Source organism: Nanorana parkeri, unplaced genomic scaffold (assembly GCF_000935625.1).
Source record: "Nanorana parkeri isolate BGI_ZX_2015 unplaced genomic scaffold, ASM93562v1 scaffold65, whole genome shotgun sequence".
Taxonomy (NCBI): Eukaryota; Metazoa; Chordata; class Amphibia; order Anura; family Dicroglossidae; genus Nanorana; species Nanorana parkeri.
In genome coordinates, this window is record NW_017306333.1 from 2,422,040 (window position 1) to 2,446,870 (window position 24,831).

General features: G+C 40.6%; 1 protein-coding gene across 5 annotated transcripts in view; it reads left to right on the forward strand.

The window, feature by feature from the left end:
* The window catches only part of GRIP1 (glutamate receptor interacting protein 1), a 419,799-nt gene that overhangs the window by 291,407 nt on the left and 103,561 nt on the right, over positions 1-24,831 (forward strand). For all 5 annotated transcript variants that reach the window (XM_018576366.1, XM_018576365.1, XM_018576368.1 and 2 more), the window contains one exon: positions 23,639-23,722. In XM_018576366.1, the coding sequence (XP_018431868.1) occupies positions 23,639-23,722 (84 nt within the window). The remainder of the gene's footprint in view (positions 1-23,638; positions 23,723-24,831) is intronic.

Below are 24,831 nucleotides of genomic sequence, written 5' to 3' on the forward strand. Positions count from 1 at the left end.
ATATCAGGCATACACCCCCCCCACCCAGGGATGATGGTCAAAAGGGATTTTTTTTTTTTGTACTTGCAGGGTCTTTTAAGCAATAAAACTTGTACAGGGATATACTGCATATTTTTTTTGCCCTGACATACACTATAGGGACTTTCCTTAGATTCCTACATTTAAGCAATAAATAAGAATGTGGCGTCAAAACAATATGACAGTACATGTGTAAAACTAGCTAAAAACAAATGAGGTTGACCAGAGATGTCGCTGAGGTCAGAGGCAGACTGTGCACTGTCCAGGTACAGCTTGATTGCCTACACTAGCACAGTCATAACATGAAATCTGAATACAGTCAGGGCTCTGAGTATACAGAATTGAAATTCTGAGTGCACAGAGTGCATCTCGATCTGCTACCCGCTATAGACCCAGTATCATGACTGTGTTGCTGTTTGTGCCTCTAGTAGTTAATTAACACACTCAAGAAAGGTAAAGTCCTCCAGAAAGGAAAAAGTCCTTATGAAACTGAGTGGCTGTGCATGAGCTAGCAAGCATTTGGAACTGCTAGCAAGTATTTGGAGACAAAAAAGAGCCACATGCCTCCCAACTTTCTGGGATGAGAAAGCACAACATATTTAGGCAATAGACACGCCTCTATAGTAGTAAATAATCTGCGCTAATGGAAGCAGTTGAATAAATCATCTGTATAACTGTACAGCGCTCAAAACCCTCCTAGGAAGTGCATACACAAAGTGCAAATAAAGTGCCCCAAAAAATATATTGCTATTGTGAAGTGTATACAATCTCACATATAAATCATTAAAATATAATATATAGTGCAAAACCAGTGTAAATATGGGACTGATAAAATTAATTGATCACAACATAAATAGGGCCAAATTGTGATGGCTAGAGAACTGGGTCAGAGCAACTCCAAAGCTGCAGCTCTTGTGGGCTGTTCCCGGTCTGCCTTGGTCAGGACCTACCAATAGTGGTCCAAGGAAGGAATGCTGGTGAACCAGCAATAGGGTCATGGAAGGCCATGGCTCATTGATGCCCGTGGGGGGTGAAGGCTTGCCTGTGTAGTCCAATCAAATAAAAGAGCAAATGTAACTCATATTGCTGAAAAAGTTAATGCTGTTTCCAATAGGTTTCTGAACACACAGAGCACTGCATTTTGCTGTGTATGGGGCACACCGATCAGGGTGCTGATGCTAACCAGTGTCCACAGCCAAAAGCACCTACAATGGGCAAGTGAGCATCATAACTGGGTCCTAGAGCAATGGAAGAAGGTGGCCCGGTCTGAGAAATCTCGTTTGGCCGGGTGTGTGTGTGTGTGTGTGTGCCGCTTACCTGGGGAAGACATGGTACCGGGATGCATTGTGGGAAGAATGCAAGCCAGCAAAGGCAATGTGATGCATTGGGCAATGTTCTGCTGGGAAACCTTTGATCCTGCTATTCATGTGGATGTTACTTTGACACGTAACACCTTAATGTTGTTTCTGCCCAAGTACGCCCCTGCATGGAAACTGTATTCCCTGACGGCATTGGCCTCTTTCAGCAGGATAATGTGCCCTACCACACTGCAAGAATGGTTGGAGGAACACAACAACGAGTTTGAGGTTTTAATTTGACCTCCAAATTCTCCACATCTCAATCCAATCGAGTATCTGTGGAATGTGCTGGAAAAACAAGTCGATCCATGGAGGCCTTACCTTGCAACTTACAGGACTTAAAGGATCTACTACCGACAGCATGGTGCCAGATAGCACAACATATACAGTATTTGTGTGTTCACAGGTGTCCTACAGCCAGGGGAGAAATAACATTACACATGGACTCCCTTTTTGTCAGTAGATAATTTGTTTGATTTAGCTTCTTTTATCAGTGAGGAAGGTAAAATTAACATATAGAATGAAAATAGAACTTGTACACGCATATCAGTGCTCCCAAATGAGGTGGAAAATTCATGCTCCTCTACTGAAATATTTTGCTTACTGATGATGTTGCCTTTCATCCAGATCCTTGATGGTGTGGCAGATCACATTAGCAACTGGCTTAGAGTAGTTTGAATTTGTCAATTTTTCATGACAAGGCCAGCAGAATCCTAGGAAGCATGGGTTGGGGCAGAGTTTTCCTGCACAGCTCTAAATGTTGGTCAATAAACCACTTATTTTGTTATGATGCACATTCAATAAACAACAGTTTATTCTTCTTAAATCAGATTGTACACATTGAAATGTACAATCTCCCTTTAGATCTAAACAACGGTGTAGTAGAAGGGCCTGCTTAATTGTGAGCGCATTATTAGGTAGGTTCTAAGTTTACATAAATCTAGAAATTATACAGAGTTTGAACAATCAAATTGTAACATGTCTGTCTCCAAAGTGATTTATATGTCTTGTTGTCTTGAAAGCTTTTTTTTTTGTTATTTGAGAACATTTCCATGCTGAGCATTACATGTTATTGACTAAATTGAGTGACTATAAAAGTTTTGATAATTGCAGACATATCGGAGACATGCCTTTTGTATGACACTAAATAGCCCAGTGTGGCCTATAATTATCAAATCAATCTCAGTAGGAAATTGATTGTTGTTCATAAATGCTTTCAGAAGATAAAAGCCAGTTAGGCATTTGTCTGTGTATGTTTGCGTTTTCAATTGTAAGAACTAGTTTCTCATCATTTTCCATTATAGCAGCTTTAACCAAGTAATCTTGAAGTTATTAAAAAAAAGTCAGTTGTCAGCATTGGGCTACAGTGTTTTTAGTGGGGCACTTTTCTTTGGCGATCTCTCCCAATGATTATGCACTTGTATCTTAATAGTAGTAGACCCATATGCTCAGTGCCACCACGTCTGGGAACACCAGCCTATTTACTTGTGTTGGTTAGTATCATAGAAAGTCTGAGCTATTCAGATTTTGTTTAATTTGTGAAAACTACTAAGAAAAAATAAAACTTGTAACCGACTTGAACAATGCCGATAAATGACCCACTACAAATCCATCAAAACTAAATTTTTTTATTTTGTTTAATTGGCTGCAATTTCTCTTCATGCAGTTTTAGAATTTTGTAAATGAGGGGAAAATGACAGTCAACAGGCAACAAGTTACTAGAGATGCTTAGTGTAACTAAAAGCCAGGATATTTTTTCTTAGGATAGGACCATATGATTTAATATTTAGTGCTGACAACACCGTAATAGGTCCATGAAGTTTCTTGGGAAATAATGTTAAGAACACCTACATTATTCTCCACTTAACTTTCTTCTGAACTTTTTTCTTCTTCTTAATAATAATATTTACCTCTGGGTTTCTAGTTTACTGTAAGCTAAATTTACCACAGTCAGCATTGCACAGTGGGGGGAATTTATCCAAACTAAAGCAGACAGAATATGGAGCAGTTGCCCATGGCAACCAACCATTCTCTATCTTTCATTTTCAACAAAATTGAACAAACTGAAGATGGAAGCTGACTATAAAATGGTCAGTGCCCCAGATTCTGTCTGCCCCAGTTTTCATAAATTCCCTCCCCCTGTATTTTCTGTAACTTTAAATTAATAATCATTATCAATGTGGGAATACATTTAAACCTTCTAAAATGTTTAGTTTTTTTTAAACTGTTTAATAAGCTAAGGTATAATAATTATAATTTTTGTAGGACATGTTAATAGCTAATCATTATGGCAACTAACACATGAGTGATAGCTTAGGGAATTCAGCATTCTGTGTTCTGTGACCACCTAGCCTTTTCTTTCAAATATAAACTAAGCCCCTAGACTCTGTGGTGCCATTATAGCTTACGTTTGTGGCTGTTTTTTCTCTTGGTACTTAGGGGATCATTGACTCATAATATCACACATCATCCAGATCATATTGTGCAGCAATTTATTTCATTATCACATTGAGAGGTGGCTGTATAGACATCTATAAGATTACAGATATCCTAATGAAAGTGTGAGTCACTGCAAGTGCCTGCAGTAAGATGATGCTGACCATGTTTCTACAGAAACATTCTATTCTTCTTCTCAGTAAAGTGGTCTTGAACAGTTATATGCCATTCTTTTATGTAGTGTTTTTGAAAGCATTACGCCTGACAAAGACCTGTAGAAGACCAGCATTATTGAAATAACTGATATTCCTTATTTTCATGGATGAGATTCTTCCAAGTGAAGGGAGCAAGCAAGCTGGTAAACGGAAAAACACAATATACAATGGAAAGAGATTCTTTAGAATGAATGGTCTTTACGGTGCATTGTACAATAAAATATTTACCAATCTTAATATAGTTATTAAAATAAACCTAACACAAGCCGGGCATTTCTAATGGAGCACATGAAGAAATACATAGCCAGAGAATACTTTCAGCATAAACTGCATGTCAAAACATTCATTAGATCAAGAGATACCAGGCATTACAATCATTAGCAGATTTTGGCATGTACTCTGAAGTCCAGCATGGCCTTGCTTCCTCCTGTCTAACAGAACCCTCTCTGTTGATCCTTCTGTGTCACAGACAACCTTATTGGCCAATATAATGGCTCAGAAGGTATATGTTTTACAGGAATTTGCATTTACATATAACTTCACTTGCCTATATCTCTACATGGAGCTACATGGATTATTTTGATATGGGGTTTTCAGTGACCTTGCATGCATTGTTTGATCATATGTTCTGACCAGGTTGTACATGTTTGTGTCATATGCCATACATGCCCGTGCAGAGACATGCTCCTAGGAAGGACAGGCACAGCATGTAATTGCATGCATCCGCCTGTACATTCCTGTGGGAGGATGTTTTTCCACATTTGCAACCAAATTGTGGTAACACCTATTTAATATTTTTAACTTTGTTTCTTACTCGCATTGCATAACTCACATTTTTATTTTTACATTCCTGTTAGCACTATATGTGATCTATTCTGAAGGAAAGTTGTACTCTGTATTGAGTTTTGCTCTGGGATGTAAGGGGGACTGGACAGGTTAATGTTAAAATATTTTACCCTGTCTGTACTTTTGCTGACAGATCTCATTATCAGTTGTATATCGATTTGAACAATGTCTGTCCTGACTAGATCTAGCAGCATTGTATGTTAATGAGGGGAAGCTCAGTCTGTCCTTTAGGGGTGTGGATATTAAAACTAATATTTACATGTCCAAGGACTAAAGCGGGGGCTCAATCTACTTGTCCTGGTACAAATTTTTTTTTTAGCCAAAACCGTATTGAACCGGCTAAGAAGCACTTCTCGCATGGACCTTGGAGGGGGGTGGTGGTGTGCAGATAAGCAGGCTGCTTACAAGTGTTCTGGGAGGCTGTACAGCTGCCCAGATCACTTGTACAGAACAGCTCCCATGCTCTACATTTAGCCCTGCAGCTTGCCTGCGACAGGACTAAATGTAGAAAAAAAAACCCGGAACTGCATGTTTTTATATAGACACAGGCAGAGTTTCATGTCTCTTGGAAATTGAGAGAAACTTGTAAAGGCCTGCAACACAGACACATCTAAGAAATTATATATTTTTTTTATTTTTAGATATGCTGTGTGAATAAAAACACATAACAAACATAGTGGAGTTTTCTCACATTTGACTGCAAATGCGGAAATACACTTTAAACTTGTGTTCTGTTGTCTACATCTTCCTGTTCGATCACTCCTTTGGCAAGTGTGAGCATATAGATTACGAACTTGAATTGGATTTTGTGCAAGGAGAGTCTTGCAGAGGTTTTTGTGGAAAGAGGCAGCCAGGTTGTACAGTAGCTGGTAAACTTGAATACATTACCTTTTTAGATTTCAGACATTCCTACCATATATGTAAATAGGATCCCATTGTGGGGTATCTTCTAAAGCATTGAGCTGGGAGACTGGGAACAGAACGAGAGTTCTATAGGGGAACTAAATACAATTGCAGCATATGTTTTTATTTCACCTTGACCGCTAGAATGTTAGTTGTGCTTTTGGCAGTGGAAGTCCAGATTTGGTGCCAGTCCTTTGCTGCCAACCAATTTATGTCCCTTTCACACTTCTTGCAAAAGGCGGGGGTGGATGGAGGGGGGCGTTGTAGAAGAGCAAGTATAATGAAGGAAGATTAAGTCTTGGAACCTGCAATTTTTCAAGAAGGTGATTCTAAAAAACATTTTGGTAGATAGGTCCTCAATAGAAGAGGTGTATTGTTGAAGGAAATGTTTGACAAACTGGGGAATGTGTCTCTGCAAGGCACGGAACCAAAAGGCAAGGATTGCTATAGGTAGAACACGTGCATAATAAAGGAATTTGTGTAGTAATGTCATCTTTACCACTGAAATCTTCCCTAGCCAAGAGATATTCTATTCCCCCCAAAAAGTGCACAATGAGTATAGATGATTGAACAGTTTTGGGTAATTAGCTTGATACAGAGTTTTTAGGTAGTATATTTCTACATAAAGTATATTGGGTCCAAGTGAAGGCAAATTAGTGTTGTAAAGATTCTAGAAAGCTTGAAGACAACACATCCAGGGCCTTTAACTTAGTCGCTTTGACCTGTAGACCTGATAGTTCACCATATTAAGAAAGTTAAGGCATAAGATTTGGAATAGCAGAAGGGCAAATCCTGTGGTAGTAGCCCACCACCTATAACAGAAATGTATTGGTTGAGTACAATGGCAAGTGCCAAGGGTTCTATGACAAAGAAAGGTTTCTGACCAGAATCCTGCGTAACAAACATAAGCTGATGGACAGGAATACAGAGCGTTAATCCAATGTTGTAAGACATAAAACCGGTTCTCCCAACTCGGAGTAGCATGCCTTCATTGTGTGCAAAGATAATAGCATTAGTAGTGTACGTCGTTGATGGATATAGTTCTGCCTAGGATAATCCCACCTGGCCTTTCGAGATCAGGTTTTCCAACAGCGAGTTGATTGTAATTGCCAAGATTTGGGCCAGTAGTTCATCTTAATCAAGGAAATAGGGCAACAGTTTATCCAGGAAGTATGATCAGTATGGGGCTTCGAGATCATACAAATGGACAAGAGGACATTACATGTAACCTTTGCACCCTCTCACAATTGATTTAAAAGCTTAACTAGATAAGAGGAGAGACTGTCCAATAGGGATGCACCGATACCGTTTATTTGGTATCGCGTACCGATATTTATATTTCGGTACTCACCTATACGAGTACCAGTACTTCCGGTAGCATAGTGCTGGCTTACCGGGCAATCAGGGAGCGAGGCGGCGTGTCAATACCCCCCACCCGGCTTCTTGATTGCCTGGGAAGCTGATTCCATTCTGTTTGGCCGGCTCCTTTTTGATTGGCCAGGAAGCCGGCTTCCCAGCCAATCGGAATCAAGGCCGACCAAACAGATCTACAATATATGACACAACCTTCACCCTGCAGACATCTCATTCCCCTCACATCGATCCTCAGCAGCATTCATTATCGTACCACAGATGTCCCTCGGCCAGCTAGGTAGACATCGCTGTCCAAGCTCTCCCGGATCTGCCCATGTCTCCTGTGTGTACAGCGCCCACGTGATCGGCCCTCAGCCTGCTACTGCGCATGCGCAGACTGCCCAGTGCTCTCATTCAGACAACAAGCAGGCAGTGCTGGCGCTGTGCACACAGGAGACGTGGGCAGATACAGTAGAGCTTGGTGAACCGTGTCTGCCCAGCTGGCCGAGGGACTGATACGGTAATGCCAGCTGCTGAGGATCTATGTAAGGGCAATGATTTGTCTGCAAGGTGGAAGTCGTGTCACCATATTATCAGATTTGTTTGCACGGCTTGTTGCTGATTGGCTCAGAAGCCGGCTTCCCGGCCAATGAGCATCGAGCCTGCCAAACAGCATGGAGCCAGCTTCCCGGCTCCATGTTCCCTCGCGGCACTGCCGGTCAGAGGAAATCTCCCTCTGACCGGAAGTTCCAGTATCAGGAAAGGTTTTGGAGCATTTGGCTGACTACGAGCCCAAATACTCGGTATCGATACTAGTATCAGTATTGGTGCATCCCTACTGTCCAATTATTTTTTTAAATATGTGGCTGAAAAGCCGTTGAGACCCTGGAGCAGCTAGTCTTATGGAGAAAAGCTAACATTTCTCACACAAGTCCCTATGCTACTTAAACATTTTATTTATAGCTCTATGTGTATTTTCACACCCAGACCAATTTTAGTTACCAAAATTGGTGGTCAGACCCCACAGCAACACAAGAAATTCCCCAGGAGGCCACACCACCCACATTCACAGTCTTTGTGAAACCTATAGTATATTTCCTATATGTCCATGTCCTAGTAGGAAAGGGTCACAAATGATGTGGCACATGGCACCATAATGGCTGGCACCTTGGCATTGAGGATATCCTAATGTCAGTATTGTATCTGCATGAGTACTGCATGATATTATTGGATAAAGGCATTGGTATGCTTAGATCATGCAAACACTTTATCCCTAACAAACCATAGCCTTTAGAGAAACAAATTCTTCTTTTATTTTGCTAGCTGGACAGTTAGGCCTAAAGTCTTGTCTTGAAAAATGCTGTACTTTAACAATTGTGTATCTTGCCTGTAATTGCTGTAGAAATGTGGTTTATTTGCTTTGAAGAAAATAATTTAATTTTAATTTGTTGTTTTCTAGAAAAAGGGAAGGTCAGATAATAGTTAACCAACGAACTAGAAGTTACTGAGCAGATAGATATCCGCAAGAGTTTAGAAGTTGCATTTTGATACAGTAATTATGTGCCTAAGTGTCAGCGCTATGATGATGAAACCCAGCTTTCTAGGTCAAGGAAGAAGAGAGCATCCTGAGGCTGAAAGAAGCATAAAGAAGAAACTGATTAGTCATCAGCTTATAGGCATACACTAGGAACTTACTTCAAGTCAAATCGTTATCAGGTGACTCGGCACTCAGGAACTGACGGGCTTATTAACAGCATCTAAAACTCGCTCCCATCAACAGTCATATACAGTAGCTGCTAGGAATGAAGTGTTGTAGATCCTTTTTTTTTTTTCACTGTTGCCTTATACTTTATATATTACATTCTCATAAAGAGAATGACAATGCTCTGTACCTGTCATCAAGCTTAGCTTCACGTATTGTCACATTGTCAAATAGAGTGGTCTTTTCAACACAAATCCAGGCATGGTTTGACACATACTATTTGGTGCATGCATGCCATCGGCAGCCAACTGTGGCATACATGCATGTAGATGGGAAGTGGCTAAAAGATACTGTAAGGCTGGGTTCACACCTGGGTGTACTATAGGTGCGTTTTTTCAGCTCGTTTTTAGCACGTTTTTAAGCACGTTTTTTCGTTCAGTGAAACGCGCATTCGAGGCTCGTTTTTATACCTCCCTGGCAGTATGATTTATTTTTTCCTTTATTTTCTCTATATCTTTTTTTCAGGGTTTTTTTAAAATTTATTTTCAAACTTCCCGCCGGTTCCGCCCCCCTGCGACGCGGACGCTCGCAAGGGACGGAACCCGGAAGATGGCAGCGGCCGGATGACACAGCGGGGATCGCGGATATGGTAAGACCTACTCTGTATTCCAGAGTGTGGCTCGGGGTTACCGCTTTGTTAATCCCTGAGCCACACGTGGGAATACCAATGGATACGCGCTGAAATACGCCCCAAAGAAGCTCCTGTACTTGTTTGGGCGTAGGAACCAGGCCCATAGGAAATTATGGGATTTCACTTGCTGAGCGTTTTTCAGCGCTTTGATCAGCGCTGAAAAATGCCCTGGTGTGAACCCAGCCTAAGAGATTGGCAGCACTGAGATGCAAAAAAGCCGGTATTTTATGGAAAACAGTTGTGTAGGATGCACGGTTATTTATTAAACTACAAATCAGCCACTTATGTGTAACATTTTCTTTAGCTGTTACAATAAAATATAAAAATACGTTTCATTTATTCTAGACGTGGATTGGAGGTATTGAGGCAACGTCTGTGTCCGAGCACAGGTCAGGTTCACCTCATGAGCAGGCCTGGATTCCCCACAAGGCCACCGAGGCCCGGCCTTGGGGCAGCACGTAGCAGAGGGGCGGCAGCGCCGTGGAGTCCCCCGATGCCCGGAACATGTAGTTCCAGGCGCCGGGCGGTAAGTGGGGAATCCGGCCGTTCGTTTACAAGTGATTGCGGCGATGCCGCCGCGATCACTATTGATATGTGTGCAGCCCCCTTCCCCGCACCTACCTCTCTCCGCTGGTCTTCGGGACTCCGTCCTCCCCCGGCCGCGGAATCTCTCTCCTGTCCCTGCCGCCGATGCAGTGAGCAGAGCGGCAGGGTTAAATCTAACCTTGCCGCTCCGTGTACACAGTGAGTTCCAACACAGTACTGTTCTCGAGCTCCTGTATTGGAGGTGACAGGGTCAATAAAGAGAACCTGTCACCTCCAATTGCTATCACAGGGGCTGGTTGGCGGGGAGGGGGCGCATTGCGGAACCTGGCCTTGGGGCGGCATGGAGAGCAAATCCGGCCCTGCTCATGAGGCATATTTGATACTCCCTAGAGAAATAATCTCTTTAGAGAAACATCTTTAGAAAAAAGGGTTTGCTAATGCAACTACATACTGCTGTGGACACGGATAGAACCAAGGAGCATTGACAAAGGAATTCAAAATAATTTACAGAGATTTGTGAGACTATAGATTATAGCCATACTCCATTTGTATGGCTTGCTAGCTGTACACAGGTGGCAATCACTTCTGATGCAAATGGGTAAAGTGTAGCAAAGGTTAAACCAGAGAAACAGATTTAACATCTCTTTGTGTTTGTTCAGTGAAATCAGCAACATGGCTGAATGTTGTGTTTTCTTCTGCTTAGGCCTTATATCTACAGGAATACAAAGGAGTGTTGCTCTGATGTTGATAGGCAGTGCACAATATTAACACATTTAAAATGTGTGTGACCTTAATTTTTAGCTCCACGGGGCTTGAGCTGCGTGATAAGCTGAGAAGAAGACGAAATGGAATAATGAATGCCACAATGCATATACATAATTCTCTGTTCATTCAGTCATCACAGCTAAGCTGTCTAATAGGAAATCCAAGTAATGCTACAGATGTGACGGTCACTATAACCACCTTTATTTGACAAATACAGAAACATTTGTCTTACAAAAATCACTTACTGTGTTTTATGGCTATATATTGGAATTTCTGTGGAATCTTGTGTGCTTTCACATACATTTAGGAAAACATTTCCTGTAAAAGGTGCGTTACATAATTAGGATAAATGATAGAGTTACATACTTAGGTTGGAAAAACATCCATCATCAAGTCCATCATGTTTACCCCCCAAAAAAGAATAAATAGGAAACCTCCATAAACAGAACCCTAAACCCACAGTAATCCAGAGGAAGGCTAAAATTTTATAAAGAATTGTCCAAATTGCTCTAACAGGGAGAAAAGATTCCTTCATGATCAACTAAGGTGGTCAGATATTCCCTGTATCAGCAATATCTGATGTTATTATTTATAAATGTTAATATCAAGTTATATTTTGTGAATTTAGGAATGCATTCAGAGCTGGCTAGAAGTCCCTGTTGGTGCCTATTTCACATTTTCACTGATCTTACTGAGAAGAAGCATTTCCATATGCAGGGTTTAAACTCGTTTTCCTATGATAGAATCCCCTATTACCACCAACTGTCTAGGCCTTCCTGCATTACCCTTAAAACCCCTACTAGGTGGTCTACTCTCCTGGCTTTTGGGGGGTATAAGTGCCATCTAGAGCTGTCACCTCTGGGTTTGCCCCCTTCACATCCTCACTGAACTTAAGCTGGGCGTACATTATGCGAATTTGGCTGGTTCTTGATGAACTAGCCAAAATGAGCACAGTGGGTACTTCTGTCGGTTACCCTTTTGGCTGGCATCCCTCAGTTAGCTGATCAAAGGAGGCGGTTTGAAAATCTTTAAATGAACAGAACCGACAGCCAATGAGCTGCTGGCAAGCAGCAGGAGATTCCTCAATCAATCAATCTGTTAGCCTCTGCCACTCCCTCTGACTACAGTAACCCTACTATCTGTTCATGCACACTTACCCCTCCACCCACCACATCAACACCATGCCTTCTCAGTGAGCATAAAACTCCTTTGCAGGTTATCAAGTCTCCTCAGTGTTGCAGTTTGCTGTCCCAGATCTCTAAAGTGAGCTTTCAGAAGGTCACTTTGCTCACATCTGTCACAGCAATATTAGTACTGGAGCTGCTGCTCTATCTGTGTATGCATGTGGCACATTGTGAACTGAGCAAACCCTTTAACCTTGCTAGCAGTCATTATCCCAATTAGAATGTTTATATTATTTACAGAAAGTTTAAGATGTTACTTACTGTTTGAAGGCTTTCGATTAAACGCCTGTGTTTTAACTCCACTCCATCCAATCCACTTAGTGCACAAGCCTCAACACACCACAATGTGTTTCTGAAACCTTTAACACCAAGTTGTCCATTTCAAACCGTGCTGTAGGTGTGTTAAAAGTTATAGGCTGCCTTAATGCGGAACCCAAAACACACATAAAATTGACCCATGTAATCACTATGCACACCAATTCCTTGCATGAATTATCACCTAGAACGATCAGCTCCCTGAGTATAATAAAGCAGCTTGCGGAGAGTATGGTACATTCCTTTCGAGCAGAGCTCGCCTTCTGTAGTGTGCAAAACTTAAACTGACAGCAGAGTGGAAGCCCCGCCGACCTCATTGGAGATAACCAAAGCTACCGAAGGCCATGCATGGGTACAGCTATGGAAACAAAGCTGTACCAGGCAGTTGTTATACAATTATAGCTGTACATTATTGTACAAACATCTTTACCTAGCTTCAAGTGTCGGAATATACCATCACAGCCTATCTGACATGTCCTGCCGCTGCATTGGGACCGCACAAGGTCACCCACTGCCATGCCCCCCCTTGCTGACCCAATGGGGCCTGGACCAGCCTTTACAATCTGCAGTCCTGTTTTGTCCAGAGGTTGCTTGTATATAATGATTGAGCATTGTGGCCACTTTGAATTATCTGCATATTAAACTGCAATAAGAGGCAAGCAAATTGTGAGTAAAGATTGAGTATATTGCTTTGTGTATTGTCATTACCATGCACCATTTTTGTTCAGTATCCGTCACTAATATGTGTGGTACACATCATGCATACCTAACAATTTCTATAATAGGTCTATAAGTTGCCGGAGGGCATCCATTATGCAGATGAGAGTTTACAATATGATCAGACGAGGGAAAAGGATGAAATTCTTATAAGTTGTTTCCAGGGTTTCTGCTCCTATCAAATACGTGTAGAGTAAATACTTGTTGTTAGGTTTTTATTAGGGATGCACCGATACCACTTTTTTAAGACCAAGTATGAGTACCGATACTTTTGATCAAGTACTCGCAGATACCAATTACCAATACTTTTTCTTAAAGGGACAGGTCATATTTTTTCTAAAGCCATACAAACTAATGCTTTAAGGTCAATTTCTTAATATTATGATTCATAAAATGACGAGGGAGCATGACGCCGGCTTCCCGGCCAATCAGAATGCCGGGCAGCGCGTCATTGCATGCTACCCGGCTTCCTGATTGGCCGGGAAGTTGGCTCCATGCTCTCTCATCACAAGTGACGAGAGAGTATGGAGCCGTTTCCCGGCCAATCAGGAAACCGGGCAGCGTGTAATGATGCGCTGCCCGTCTTCCTGATACAGGAAGTACTCGTGCTAGGTATCGGAGCATTTGGGTGAGTACAAGTACTCACCCAAATACTCGGTATCGGCACCGATACTAGTATCGGTATCGATGCATCCCTAGTTTTTATATTTCTTTTTAACAACAGTAGAATTAAATTGTTTCCCCAATATTTCACATCACACTAACTCTTAAAGCCCAGTTGTGGTCTATCACATTTTTATTGCTTTATATTCATGTATCCCCCTGTATTGTGAATTTGGCTCGATTTTTGCTTGAAAATATCTTAATACATTTTTCCTTCAATGGAAATGCTGTTTCCTACTTTCCCACTCCAGTTTTTTGTGCTGGAATAGTTGTGTAACAGCCATACCCCTCATCATAAGTGTCCTCACACAGACATGTATTGCAGAGGAAGGTAGAGAGCGTCTCCTACCAGCCCTTTTACTGGGCACTTGGACTGCACCGTTATATTTAGACACCTTGCGCAAAAGCTGTAAAAAGTACAGGTAAGACTATAAAAGTAGAAGTTAGTGCATTGCCTACCCTACCGAATATCTATTTCTGAAGGGTAGATGCTTTATGTAGAGGTGGAGATGCTGGGAAATAGTAGTCCTGTGGCACTGCCTCCTCTACATGCGAGATTTTTGTGTTTAATGGAAAGATAGCCTTGGAAATTGAAATTGGTGTGTTATTATAAATATATACTTTATATCCCTTTTTAACAATGCAGATTACATTACCCAACACACAGGGGTGACCTAAACTGTGGTCATGTTTCTGCAAACGGCAGTCCAATTCTTTAAAAAAAATCTTTATACTGATGATGGGTTATGTCAAGTTTACATAAATAAAATTGGCATCTTCACCTACGTCTGCTTTAACTGATCTGAGAGCAAATTGCCTCTATACCCTTTGTTTAACAAAACAACAGTTAGCTTTATTTCTATGTCCTGTGATTAACAGTAGCTCAGAAGAATCCTAAAGCTCATAACTTATGGTATTTTTATGTTTTATAACACGTGAGAAGCTAAAAGAACATAACCACATGGTACTTCATTCATAACATAGGATCTACTGTATATCAGTGCCACTTTCCTTTCAAGAAACCTGTAGGTAAATAAAAGCAGCTACAAGCAGGTGACCCAGTGACACATTTGAACTTTGTAAAATTACAGGTCAGCACAGCAGGTAATGAGGCAAGCTGTGAGTGACGCATGCATGCATTCATGGAGAGATTGATCTCTTATTCTGTAGAAGAAAATAAACTTCTTTTTAGTGGCTGCGCAATGTCTAAATCATCATACCCTAGAGGAAAAATACTGAATTACACAAGACTGTAAGTAACAAATTGACTTCTTTCCGGTCTGTGGCCAAGAAAAATGTGAACTCCTTTGTTTTAAAGGTAAAAATAATAAATATTAGAATTCTGGAGCTTTTAGCTCACACGTAAGAACAGGGAAAAGGAGTCTCTCCTAGGCTTTACATTTCTGTTTTAACAGCATTATAATATTTTAGGAAGAATTCGACAAAATGTTTAGTAACCCTAGTAGTGGGGCTACCCTGCACTTGCAAGGGTTAACTTCATTTTGGTCTAGGGAGGAAAATAACAAAGTTATACTAACCTGATCTACTGAGCCGCCAGCTGTGACCGTGCTCCCTCCTGCCGGTCATCTCCTCCACCCCAGCTAATGCATGTTCCTCAGTGTCCTCACGTCCTATACACTAAGCGGAATTTATCAAAACTGGAGCCAATAGAATCTGGAGCAGTTGCCCATGGCAGCCAATCAGCTTCTCTCTTTTATTTTAAAAGCTGAACTAAACAAACTGCAGAGCGAAGCTGATTTGTTGCTATGGGCCCATTTACCCCACTTATGTAAAATGAAAATGTGCATTATTGATTTGGTTTTTGGAGGGGCATGCTGTGGAGCTGTGTTGCTGATCCCATCTTCGCTACTTAGTGAGTCAGCAACCCCAACCTGGGAACGTTCCCAGATACACTTATTGACCCGTAGGCCAAAGGACCTTTATCCAGAGGTTACATACTCTACCATCAGCAGCCCTGGCTGGGTCCAACCGCTCAAACCACAGTGACACTTAGCAGTTACTCACAGAAAAAAAAAATCTGGTTGGATCCCTACCTCCCCCTTGTTTATGTATTTATATGCTAATATATTGGTATGTTAATATGTACTCTTGGCCTGCAATTGTCCACTTCCTGTACACATTTTAACAGGTTCTTTGATGTATGGATGTGTACATCAGAACATAATAAGAATTCTTATGTGGAAAAAAAATTGAAACTCCTGATCAGCATGCTAGTTCCAGGTCAGTGACTCAAAAAGTATTGAAACTAGCAACTTCAAGGAGGATGTCAGCAATAGCAGTCTTCATATCACTGTCTTTGTAAGTTTACTTTAAGCATGCAGCCCATGAAGTTTAAAAAGTGTAAACGAATTTCTTGCACACTTGGCACTGGAACTAGCAAGACGGCCACAAATTCTACACTTTTAAAAACTAAGTCAGAATTTGTATTCCCTTAAGGTATTTATCTGGATCGGATTTAAGCACAGTGCCATAGTGGTAAACGCTCCTGCCTTGCAGCACTGGGGTCGAATCACGGCCAGGTCACTATCTACAAGGAGTTTGAATGCTCTCCCTCTGCTTGCATGGGTTTCCCCCAGGTACTCCGGTTTTCTTCCACACTCCAAAAGACATGCTGGTAGCTTAATTAGCTCCTGTCTAAAGTTGACCCTCGTATGTATGCATGTGAGATATGAACCTTCAATTGTAAGCTCCTTGAGGGCAGGGACTGATGTAAATGTGCAACAATATAAAGCGCTGTGTAAATTGTCAGCGCTTTATAAATACATGTAATAAATAATATGTGGAGACATTTCACTCAGCCTGCCTCCCAGATGCTGTCTTAAGATGCATTCAAGTGAAAGAAAGAATTTCCTGAAAAGTGCTGCCACACAAGTAACTATTTTTTTCTGATGGCAGCCACAGTATTATCATTATAATTATTATTATTCAGGATTTATATAGCGCCAACAGTTTGCACACTTTACAGTATAAGGAAGACATTACAATCACAATACAATTCAAGACCAGATGTAAGGAGGGCCCTGCCCGTGGGGGCTTACAATCTAAAAGTATATGAGGTTTTTAAGGACAGTCATGCTCCTGGCTACTAGCTGTTAATAAGGCCCTATTCACAGTAGATAGAAACTGTCAAAGGGGATAGATGCCCTCCTGCCTCAGTTTTCCCCTGATTTGTTACCTGTGCTACTGCTCTAAAGGGAAGAGGGTCCACGAGATACATCATGAAGAAGGTATAAGTAGGGGAAGCCTGGCATGAAGAAGGGCAGTAACAGTTGAAACAAGTCAGAAGCATGAGTTTGGGTTAACTGCATCTAGAATTGACTATACAGATCATGGACAGGTCGCACTTTAGGACAATGTGATATGCAAGGCATTGAGTGGCTCACTAAACCAAAAACTATTTATTTTTAATGGTACTAAATATCTATATAAGATGTTGAATTATGTGACCATAATATGACGTTGCTGTGCTGCCTCTTTCTGAGTTAGTTGCCATCCTAAACAAAGAATAATGAAAGATGATTATTTTTGACTGTAGTTAAAACTACAAACTACAGACTGGAAAATGTTATCAAACAAAATTCCATGAATGTGGTTTTTGTTCAGAAAACTCATTTGTTCCAAAATCGAATGTTAAAATCAAACGTAATTTCGCATGGCATTCATCAAGGCTCTGTTTGCGTTATTCAATGTTTGACAAGTCTTTTCAGATGAAGGTTCCTACGAAAATCTACCACAGTATTGCCAGCTTTAGTTGTTGATGTTTGTAAAAAGCACAATTTGCATAGGAATAACAATGCTGTTTAACTGTCTAATTTTTCGTATCTGCTTTTCGACAAAAGTCGATTGAAAAATGTAATTTTGTTCAAAAGAGGGGTGCTGACAAGGGCCACATACTGTTTGAATTTCATTTAAGTCATCAGGTCTGCTTAGGCTGCATATTTTGAGGAAAGAGGTGAATTTAAAAACAGTAGATGGAGAAGATTATGAAGATACCACTATGTTTACATGCTTTAGGGATGGAACTGTTAACTAAGTCCTTTCTAGTACTTCAAATGTACTATTGAAGTTAAATCCCTCTCTGAAACATTTTTCTGGTTGTGTGAAAAATCCACTTTAAGTGGCCAACTCTGCATTTTATGTTATAGGGGCTTTTATTATAGTGCCTTTTAAATGTGTAATGATTCTTCTACTACGATAAATTTGGTAATTTACTGCCTTAATCTTGATTGAAATAGTTGTCGTTCCCACATATAACAGTAAATGAGCCTTCAATATTGGTTTTCAAGTTAAGTGTTATGGAAGTTTCTTGCTCTGCCTGGTGTCATTATGCCTTGTTGGCAGCCGTCGCTGAAAAGTCAGTGATTAGTTCCATGTAAAGGGATTATTTATTTACTACATTGTTTCCCTTTGTGTAATCATGTCTAGGATGGCTCTGTGCATAGAAGATAAATGCAATTAACACTGTTTACCTTGCCTTCAATGATGACATTGTTTAATGAGCACACATGGGCAGAAAATGTTCATAGCAAAGAAGATGTATGTTACTCACAAGTTATTTAATTACAGTCCTTGTATATCTGAAGAAAACCCCTATACATTTCTAATTTTAGACTTTTACCCATCGTTCTTCAGTAGGAGTGTTTCCTAAAAGATATGCACTGTGTGTGCCTGTTTCAGAGCTGCGATAGCAGCACTAGATGGTAGGGTTCTCTAACAGGTCCTAAGGTCTTATATTCATTGGTTACCTGCAGTGGGGAGCAGGTATCGGATGGGCCAATTTACATTATTCAGCTATAGCAGCTTTGCAAGTTGCTTTTGGATTTATTTTGAGAAAATAAACAGAATATGATTTGGCCACATGTTCTAGACGTTTATAAATATTCGATTGGAAGAGGCACTCATTTGTCTGGGAATGAAGCAACATAAATACATTTATTGGTCAATATTCGACAAGGCACTGCTTGTCTGTCTTAAGTCTCAAGCCTTGTTTAAAATAACGTTTTGCAACCTTAGCATACAGGTGCTAATATCCTATATGTTTATAGGCAGCATATTTAAACCCAAAAACCAAATGTAATATATTGCAGCTTAAAAGTGTTTTAGATCTAGTGGCTGCATTAGTTTTCTTTTTCAGGCTTTTTTCCTTTAGTTTCATCTGGTGATTTTGCCAGTAATAATTAAAATGCACATTTGTGCAGAGTTCAGAGTATATTGTAATGAAATAGGCATCTGCTATGTTACTTACTCCTGTACTCCCAAAATCCCTCAAAAAAGACTACTTAGCATAGCGTCAAATTGCCTAAGTAGTGGGGACAGTAGTTCCTAAGAGTTCAGTACATCTAAGACGCTGTACAGTGATAAGATTGTTCTGAATCCAACAAAAGCCTATTGACATTGACCCTTATCAAGTTTTGACAGCTAAAAGTTTACATGTGCCATATCTTTTATTTCTTCCGGTCCATTCATTTCAGGAGAAAAACACTTGCTTGTGCATTGAAATGTCCAAAAAACATATTTTTGGTTCACTGCAGAGGTTGTTTTATCTGCTTTTCAGTGAGGAAGTCTTGCGTGTCATTTGACCAACGGTCAAATGTGTGTGTATGTAATAATATACCTGCTGCAGGGGTTACAGTAAATGTTTATTTGTCTTCCTATGTGCTCTTCAGCTTGGCTGTAATCACCAAGAGTGATAAGATTGTTCCCGCAGTGGGCTGTGAAAGATGAACATTTTCCCAGCTGGGGGTTGACCTGTATGTCAGTGTTGGCTGAGGCCAGTGGCTGCTTGATGATATCACTGTGTAATTTTTTGAGTTTTCTTCTTGGAGCCAGAATATTGAGTCATGGTGAATGAAATGTTTATTTTTTCTATATAACAAAAAGTTATCTATTGGTAGAGTTATTGGGAGGGGAAGTTATTGTAGGGTAGTATTCCATACACTATTCTTTTTAATCAGACCATGCTTGAATCACTGGCTGTAAATATTACACAGAGTATAGGAATGGAAAGGGCCAAATATAGTTAGTCCAGTATTTGTTTGTATATTTTAAATGAATGTTAATTTGAGTTCATGTTACTGACCTTGAGCAAGCATCGGTATATTAAAGCGGACCTTTACACTTAAAAATCAAATTCTACCAATGCATCCCTCTATGCATGATGATTAAAAATAACATAGATGTGTCGGGTGTAAAATGCTGTGATATTGAAACACACTTGCAGAATATTCACTTTCTGCTTTGAAAGGGCAAAATTACTTCAGTTTGCCAAAGCAATGCACACTGGGACTATCTTGTCAGCAGCAGAGTATTGCTGGGAAATCTCATCTCAGTGAAAGGCATTTTCCTCCCCTGCGATGATGCACATGGCCACATGTCTAGTCACATGTGCCAGAAATCAAGGAAGTAATAGGAGGGCTAGTAATCTGCCCTTGGTAAACATGGCCAATGTCAGAAAACTGGAGAAGAAAAGAGAAATGGGGTATGCAAAGAATACAAAGCCTGCAATTATCTAGAAATATGAGTTTGTAGATTGTCATTACTAAACGTTTCTAAAGGTGTGTTTGTTGTTATTTTAAAGATATGGGTATAGGAAAGCTTTAAGTGTCAGAACACCTGAGAATTAGCATTCCCTGCTTTTCATGATGTTTAGAAGCAGGGCTGGGAATGTCCCAGGCGCAATTGATTGGGCCGTGAGGGGATTGTCTCAGTTAATTTTGTGTGAGCATGAACAAACTGGGTTTGCAACAAGTCCCCACATATCACTACTGATAATATATCTCTCATTTTGTTAAGTGTTTTACTCATTATTAAAGCAAGGATAGTGTCAACTCGCATCTTTTAATTCTGAAAACATGTCAACATTTACATATTTCTATCTTCTTGACAAATTCCATTTTAACATTTGTCCAAACTTATGTGGTTTCTCCTAAATATTTGTTTTTCCCACATGCATGTCCTAGATTTGTTGCTGGAATTCTTTTGCCAGAAGCGTGTATTGCCATTAGACTTCTGGACTGATTGCTGATTATTTAAAAGTATGCACTTATTTCACAAAGTTCATATTGGAACTGTTCTGCTGTCCCCTTGGGGAGCTGTCCCAGAGACACAACGGGTAGACAGAGGAAATGTATTTAAAGAGTATTTCTACTTTTGTAGCCAACTAGAGATAACATCTAATTTGTGTTTCTTACCTGTTCCTATTCATATAGCACAAGATTTTACTTGCTTAACCTCCTGCTGTCCGCCCGTTGAGAAAAAACAGACGGACGGCAGACTCACATTTGCGGGTTGCTGTCTTCAGACGGCTTTTTTTTTTCCTTCTCGCGCGCACGCGCCCCCTAAGCGCGCACGGGCACAAAAAACACATCCGTTCTTTACAGCCGTTACCAGCTGTTTGATGTACATACGATCAGCGGCTCTATAGCCTGCCGATCGTATGCATGTGCTGCCCTTGCGCCCCCCCTCGAGTGCCACCGCTGCCGTTCCCCCTCCTGACCCTTAAATTTTCATCCCGGGATCCGCTAGCCCATCTGCGGCCCGGCACCGGCTCGGGAGGGCGTCAGGAGGTAAGATGGGAGGGAGATCAGCATATTCCTCCTTGCTGAACTCCCTCCGAGGTCTGAATGCAGAAGTGATGTGTATTACATCACTTCCGCATTCGCCTGTCAGTCATGTGGCTGCTATAGCCAGAGAGAAGAAGCTGATGAAGCATTTTGGGGTCCCCAGGTGACAGGGGTCCTAAAGACCCCTAATGTCTCCATAAAGAGAACCTGTCAGTGTGCCTTTGCTATTACATAGGGGGATTGTCATCCCCTTTGTGATAGCAATAACAATAAGAGTTAAAAAAAAACATTAAAAAAAGTTTTACAAAATGTCACATATAAAAAAGTTTAAAAAAAACAACAAATTTTTAAGCCCCACACCCCCACATTTACGCACATATAAACATGTAAATGCGCGTTCGATGCACTAGCGGCGAAAATGACAATTGCGCTACATATGTTACATATCGTCGTGAACTTTGGAGTGAGAGCAATCATTCTAGGGCCATCAATCACTGATAACACTAAACGATGAGCGGTTTTTCACGCGCAATTTTAAGGCTTGACATGTTTGGTGTCTATTTACCCGACGTGACCCCATCTCCTATATTTTAGCAAAAAATTGGGTAATAATAAATGTTTTATCATTTAATATAGGGGAGACAGTTTTGTTTTTTTAAATTTTTGGTCATTTTTACTTAATATAGTAAAAAATAAAAACCCCACTGGTGATTAAATATCACCAAAAGAAAGCTCTATCTGTCCCTAAAAAATGGTATAAAATTCATGTTATCTCGCTTCCTCCAATGCACTGCTGGGGGGGCGGGGGGGGGTTGTCAAGTTGATAGATCTCTATCAGTTGTACACAAGATTTCAACAATGTCTGTCCTAACAAAGGGTTAGGCTGGGTTCACACCTAGGCGAATCAAATATGCGTGTTTGTTGCGGGTTTCGTGTCGCACGTTTTTACAGCGATTCGCGGTTAAAAAAATGTGCGACAAACGCTCGTTTCCGAGGGCTACTTGGCTGTATCCCAATGGAAACGCGCAACAAAAATGCCCCAAAGAAGCTCCTGTACTTCTTTGGGCGTATTACAGGCCGTATGAACGCGCTACAAAACGCCCAGGTGTGAACCGGGCCTTAGAGATCTCAAGCCTTAAATTCTACGTTGTATGTTGATGAGGAAAAAAATTTGAAAAAACTCCATTTGTCTCCAGTTTGTTCCTCAGATTTGTTCAGAACAGCTTGTAGTCCTGTTTATAATCCTGCTCCAAAGAAACAAATAGGCAAAACATTTTTTAATATATATTTTAGATATGCTGTGTGAATGGGAATATATAACCAACAAACTGTAAAGTGAGGGCTTATCAAATTTGACTGCAAAATTGGAACTTTAGAGTTTTCCATTAAAACATTTTCTCTCGTCTTGTTCCAGTGGCAATTATAACATTTTGATTTCCTATTACTTTCTGTCCTAATCATAATGATGGTTGGGAATAATAGAAAGAGTGAATCTCTCCAGCAGGTTCACAAACGGCTATAGATGCACTTTAATCAGCAGCTTCATAATGAGCAATCAGAGCAATAATGAGCAGCACATATAGTTGTTCATCAAGCTTCTGGACTAGGCTCAGACACTGTAGCCCCTCAGTATAGTTAACAGATTTCACTACTACTAGTAGTTTTTCTTTCTCTGGCTAAGGCCTTGTTTACACGTGCAGCCGAGGGGCTGTAAAAACAGCCCAACCGCCTACTGCAAAGTCAGCACTGCAGCAGGACAGTGCTGTACACATTGTTGCGGATGTGAAGCTTTGCCGCTGCTCCACTGCCCTCTGGAAAAAGATCTACTGCAGATTCCTTTTCTGAAGCCAGTGCATGTGTAAATGGGGAATTAAAGTGTATTTAACCCCCCCCCCTCTCTCTCTCTCTATGTATGTGTATATATATATAATATTTCTCAAGTGTGGTGGCTGCACTGGGGTTCATTTTTAAGCCTTTTTCCTTTATTTCTGAGAAGGAGCAGTGTTGTCACCCTAGGGTGGGATTGAAGAACACCTCCCCCTCTTCCCTTCTCCATAACATAGGAGAAGGTATTCTGTAGTCCTTGGAGATAGCTGGGAACAATGTCACTGAGTGCAGCACAAGGAGACAGCCCAGGACTCAGGATTACAATGGGTTTTTTTGCACTTCTAGAACAGATATAATTCATTCAAATGTATATTTAAAAGGCATCAAAAGGGAGCAAATAAGAGAAGTTGATTGTTAGGGTTTCAATGCTCTCTAAGAAAAATTTTATGTAAAACACAAAATTGTATTATGTAAATTTTTGACCTAAACATCACTGTCTTTTTTTTTTTTTTGCAGCTATACAAGGATCAGGGGTAATTTTTAGAACAGTGGAAGTGACGCTGCATAAAGAAGGGAACACCTTTGGATTTGTAATACGAGGTAAGTCACATTTGTCAAAAATACGTTGGGCTTCAGTTAACCAAAATAATACCAAAAAAAGCAATTTTTCTTTATAAACCACTTTTATAAAGGGCTTTAGAGTATCAGCAGCTGGAATCAGATTGAATGGCCTGTGACTACTCAGTGAAAGGAGAAGCAGCACATTGATGAGCTCACCTCTCTGTCACTGTGTTTTGTCTTTCTATCAACATGCTTCTTGTCAGTACATGAACTGATGGGCACCTGTTACTGCATTTTCCTCTTACTCTCCATGTCTGCTATACAGACTGGCTGATACCACTTTAAATTCAGGTACATACCATACGTACTTACATTTAATAAAATGCATATTTATTATTACAGTTATATAGTGCTTACAATTTTTACATCACCTATTGTTCATTCACATCAGTCCCTGCCCTCAAGGAGCTTACAATCTAAGGTCCCTATCTCACATGCATACACATACTATGGCCGTTTAGACAGGAGCCAATTAACCTTCCAACATGTCTTTAGAGTGTGGAAGGAAACTGTAGGAAACTCACACAAGCACAGGGAGATTGAGGACAGGGGTGCTAACTTAGCCACTAGGCCATATAATGTTGTATTAATATTGCAGAACTGCATTAGTTTGTGTCTTAGAGTTCAGCTTTAAGTTATTTAGAGGGTAAACATATATAAAGCCATCGGGAAGCGTATAAAAATAGTGAACTGGAGTTCAGCTTTAACAGTTATTGGGTGTCTATGTCTACACAACAAGATTCTCCATGCAAAAAGTTAGAGATGCCATATAGTAAAAAGAAGAAGGAACAGGATTAAAGTTTATTATTTCGTGCTTCAGTACTGTTATAGTAAAGCAGCCAGTAGAGAGATGTCCCTTGTGCATTGTCATTTGCCCAGGGTCAGCCAAAGCTCAGATTCGGAGATCAACTCAAGGATAATGTACAAATGCATCTGGATCCCTGGGCTCTCTGTGTGTGTGGAAGATGATTTGCTATCCCGTCTTGTATGAGCACTTGGTGCCTGCTCTTAGGGTTAAATTAACTTTATATTAAGGCGTTCTTGACGGGTCTTTTTAAAGTTACCTGTATTGAAGAATAAAGTTACCC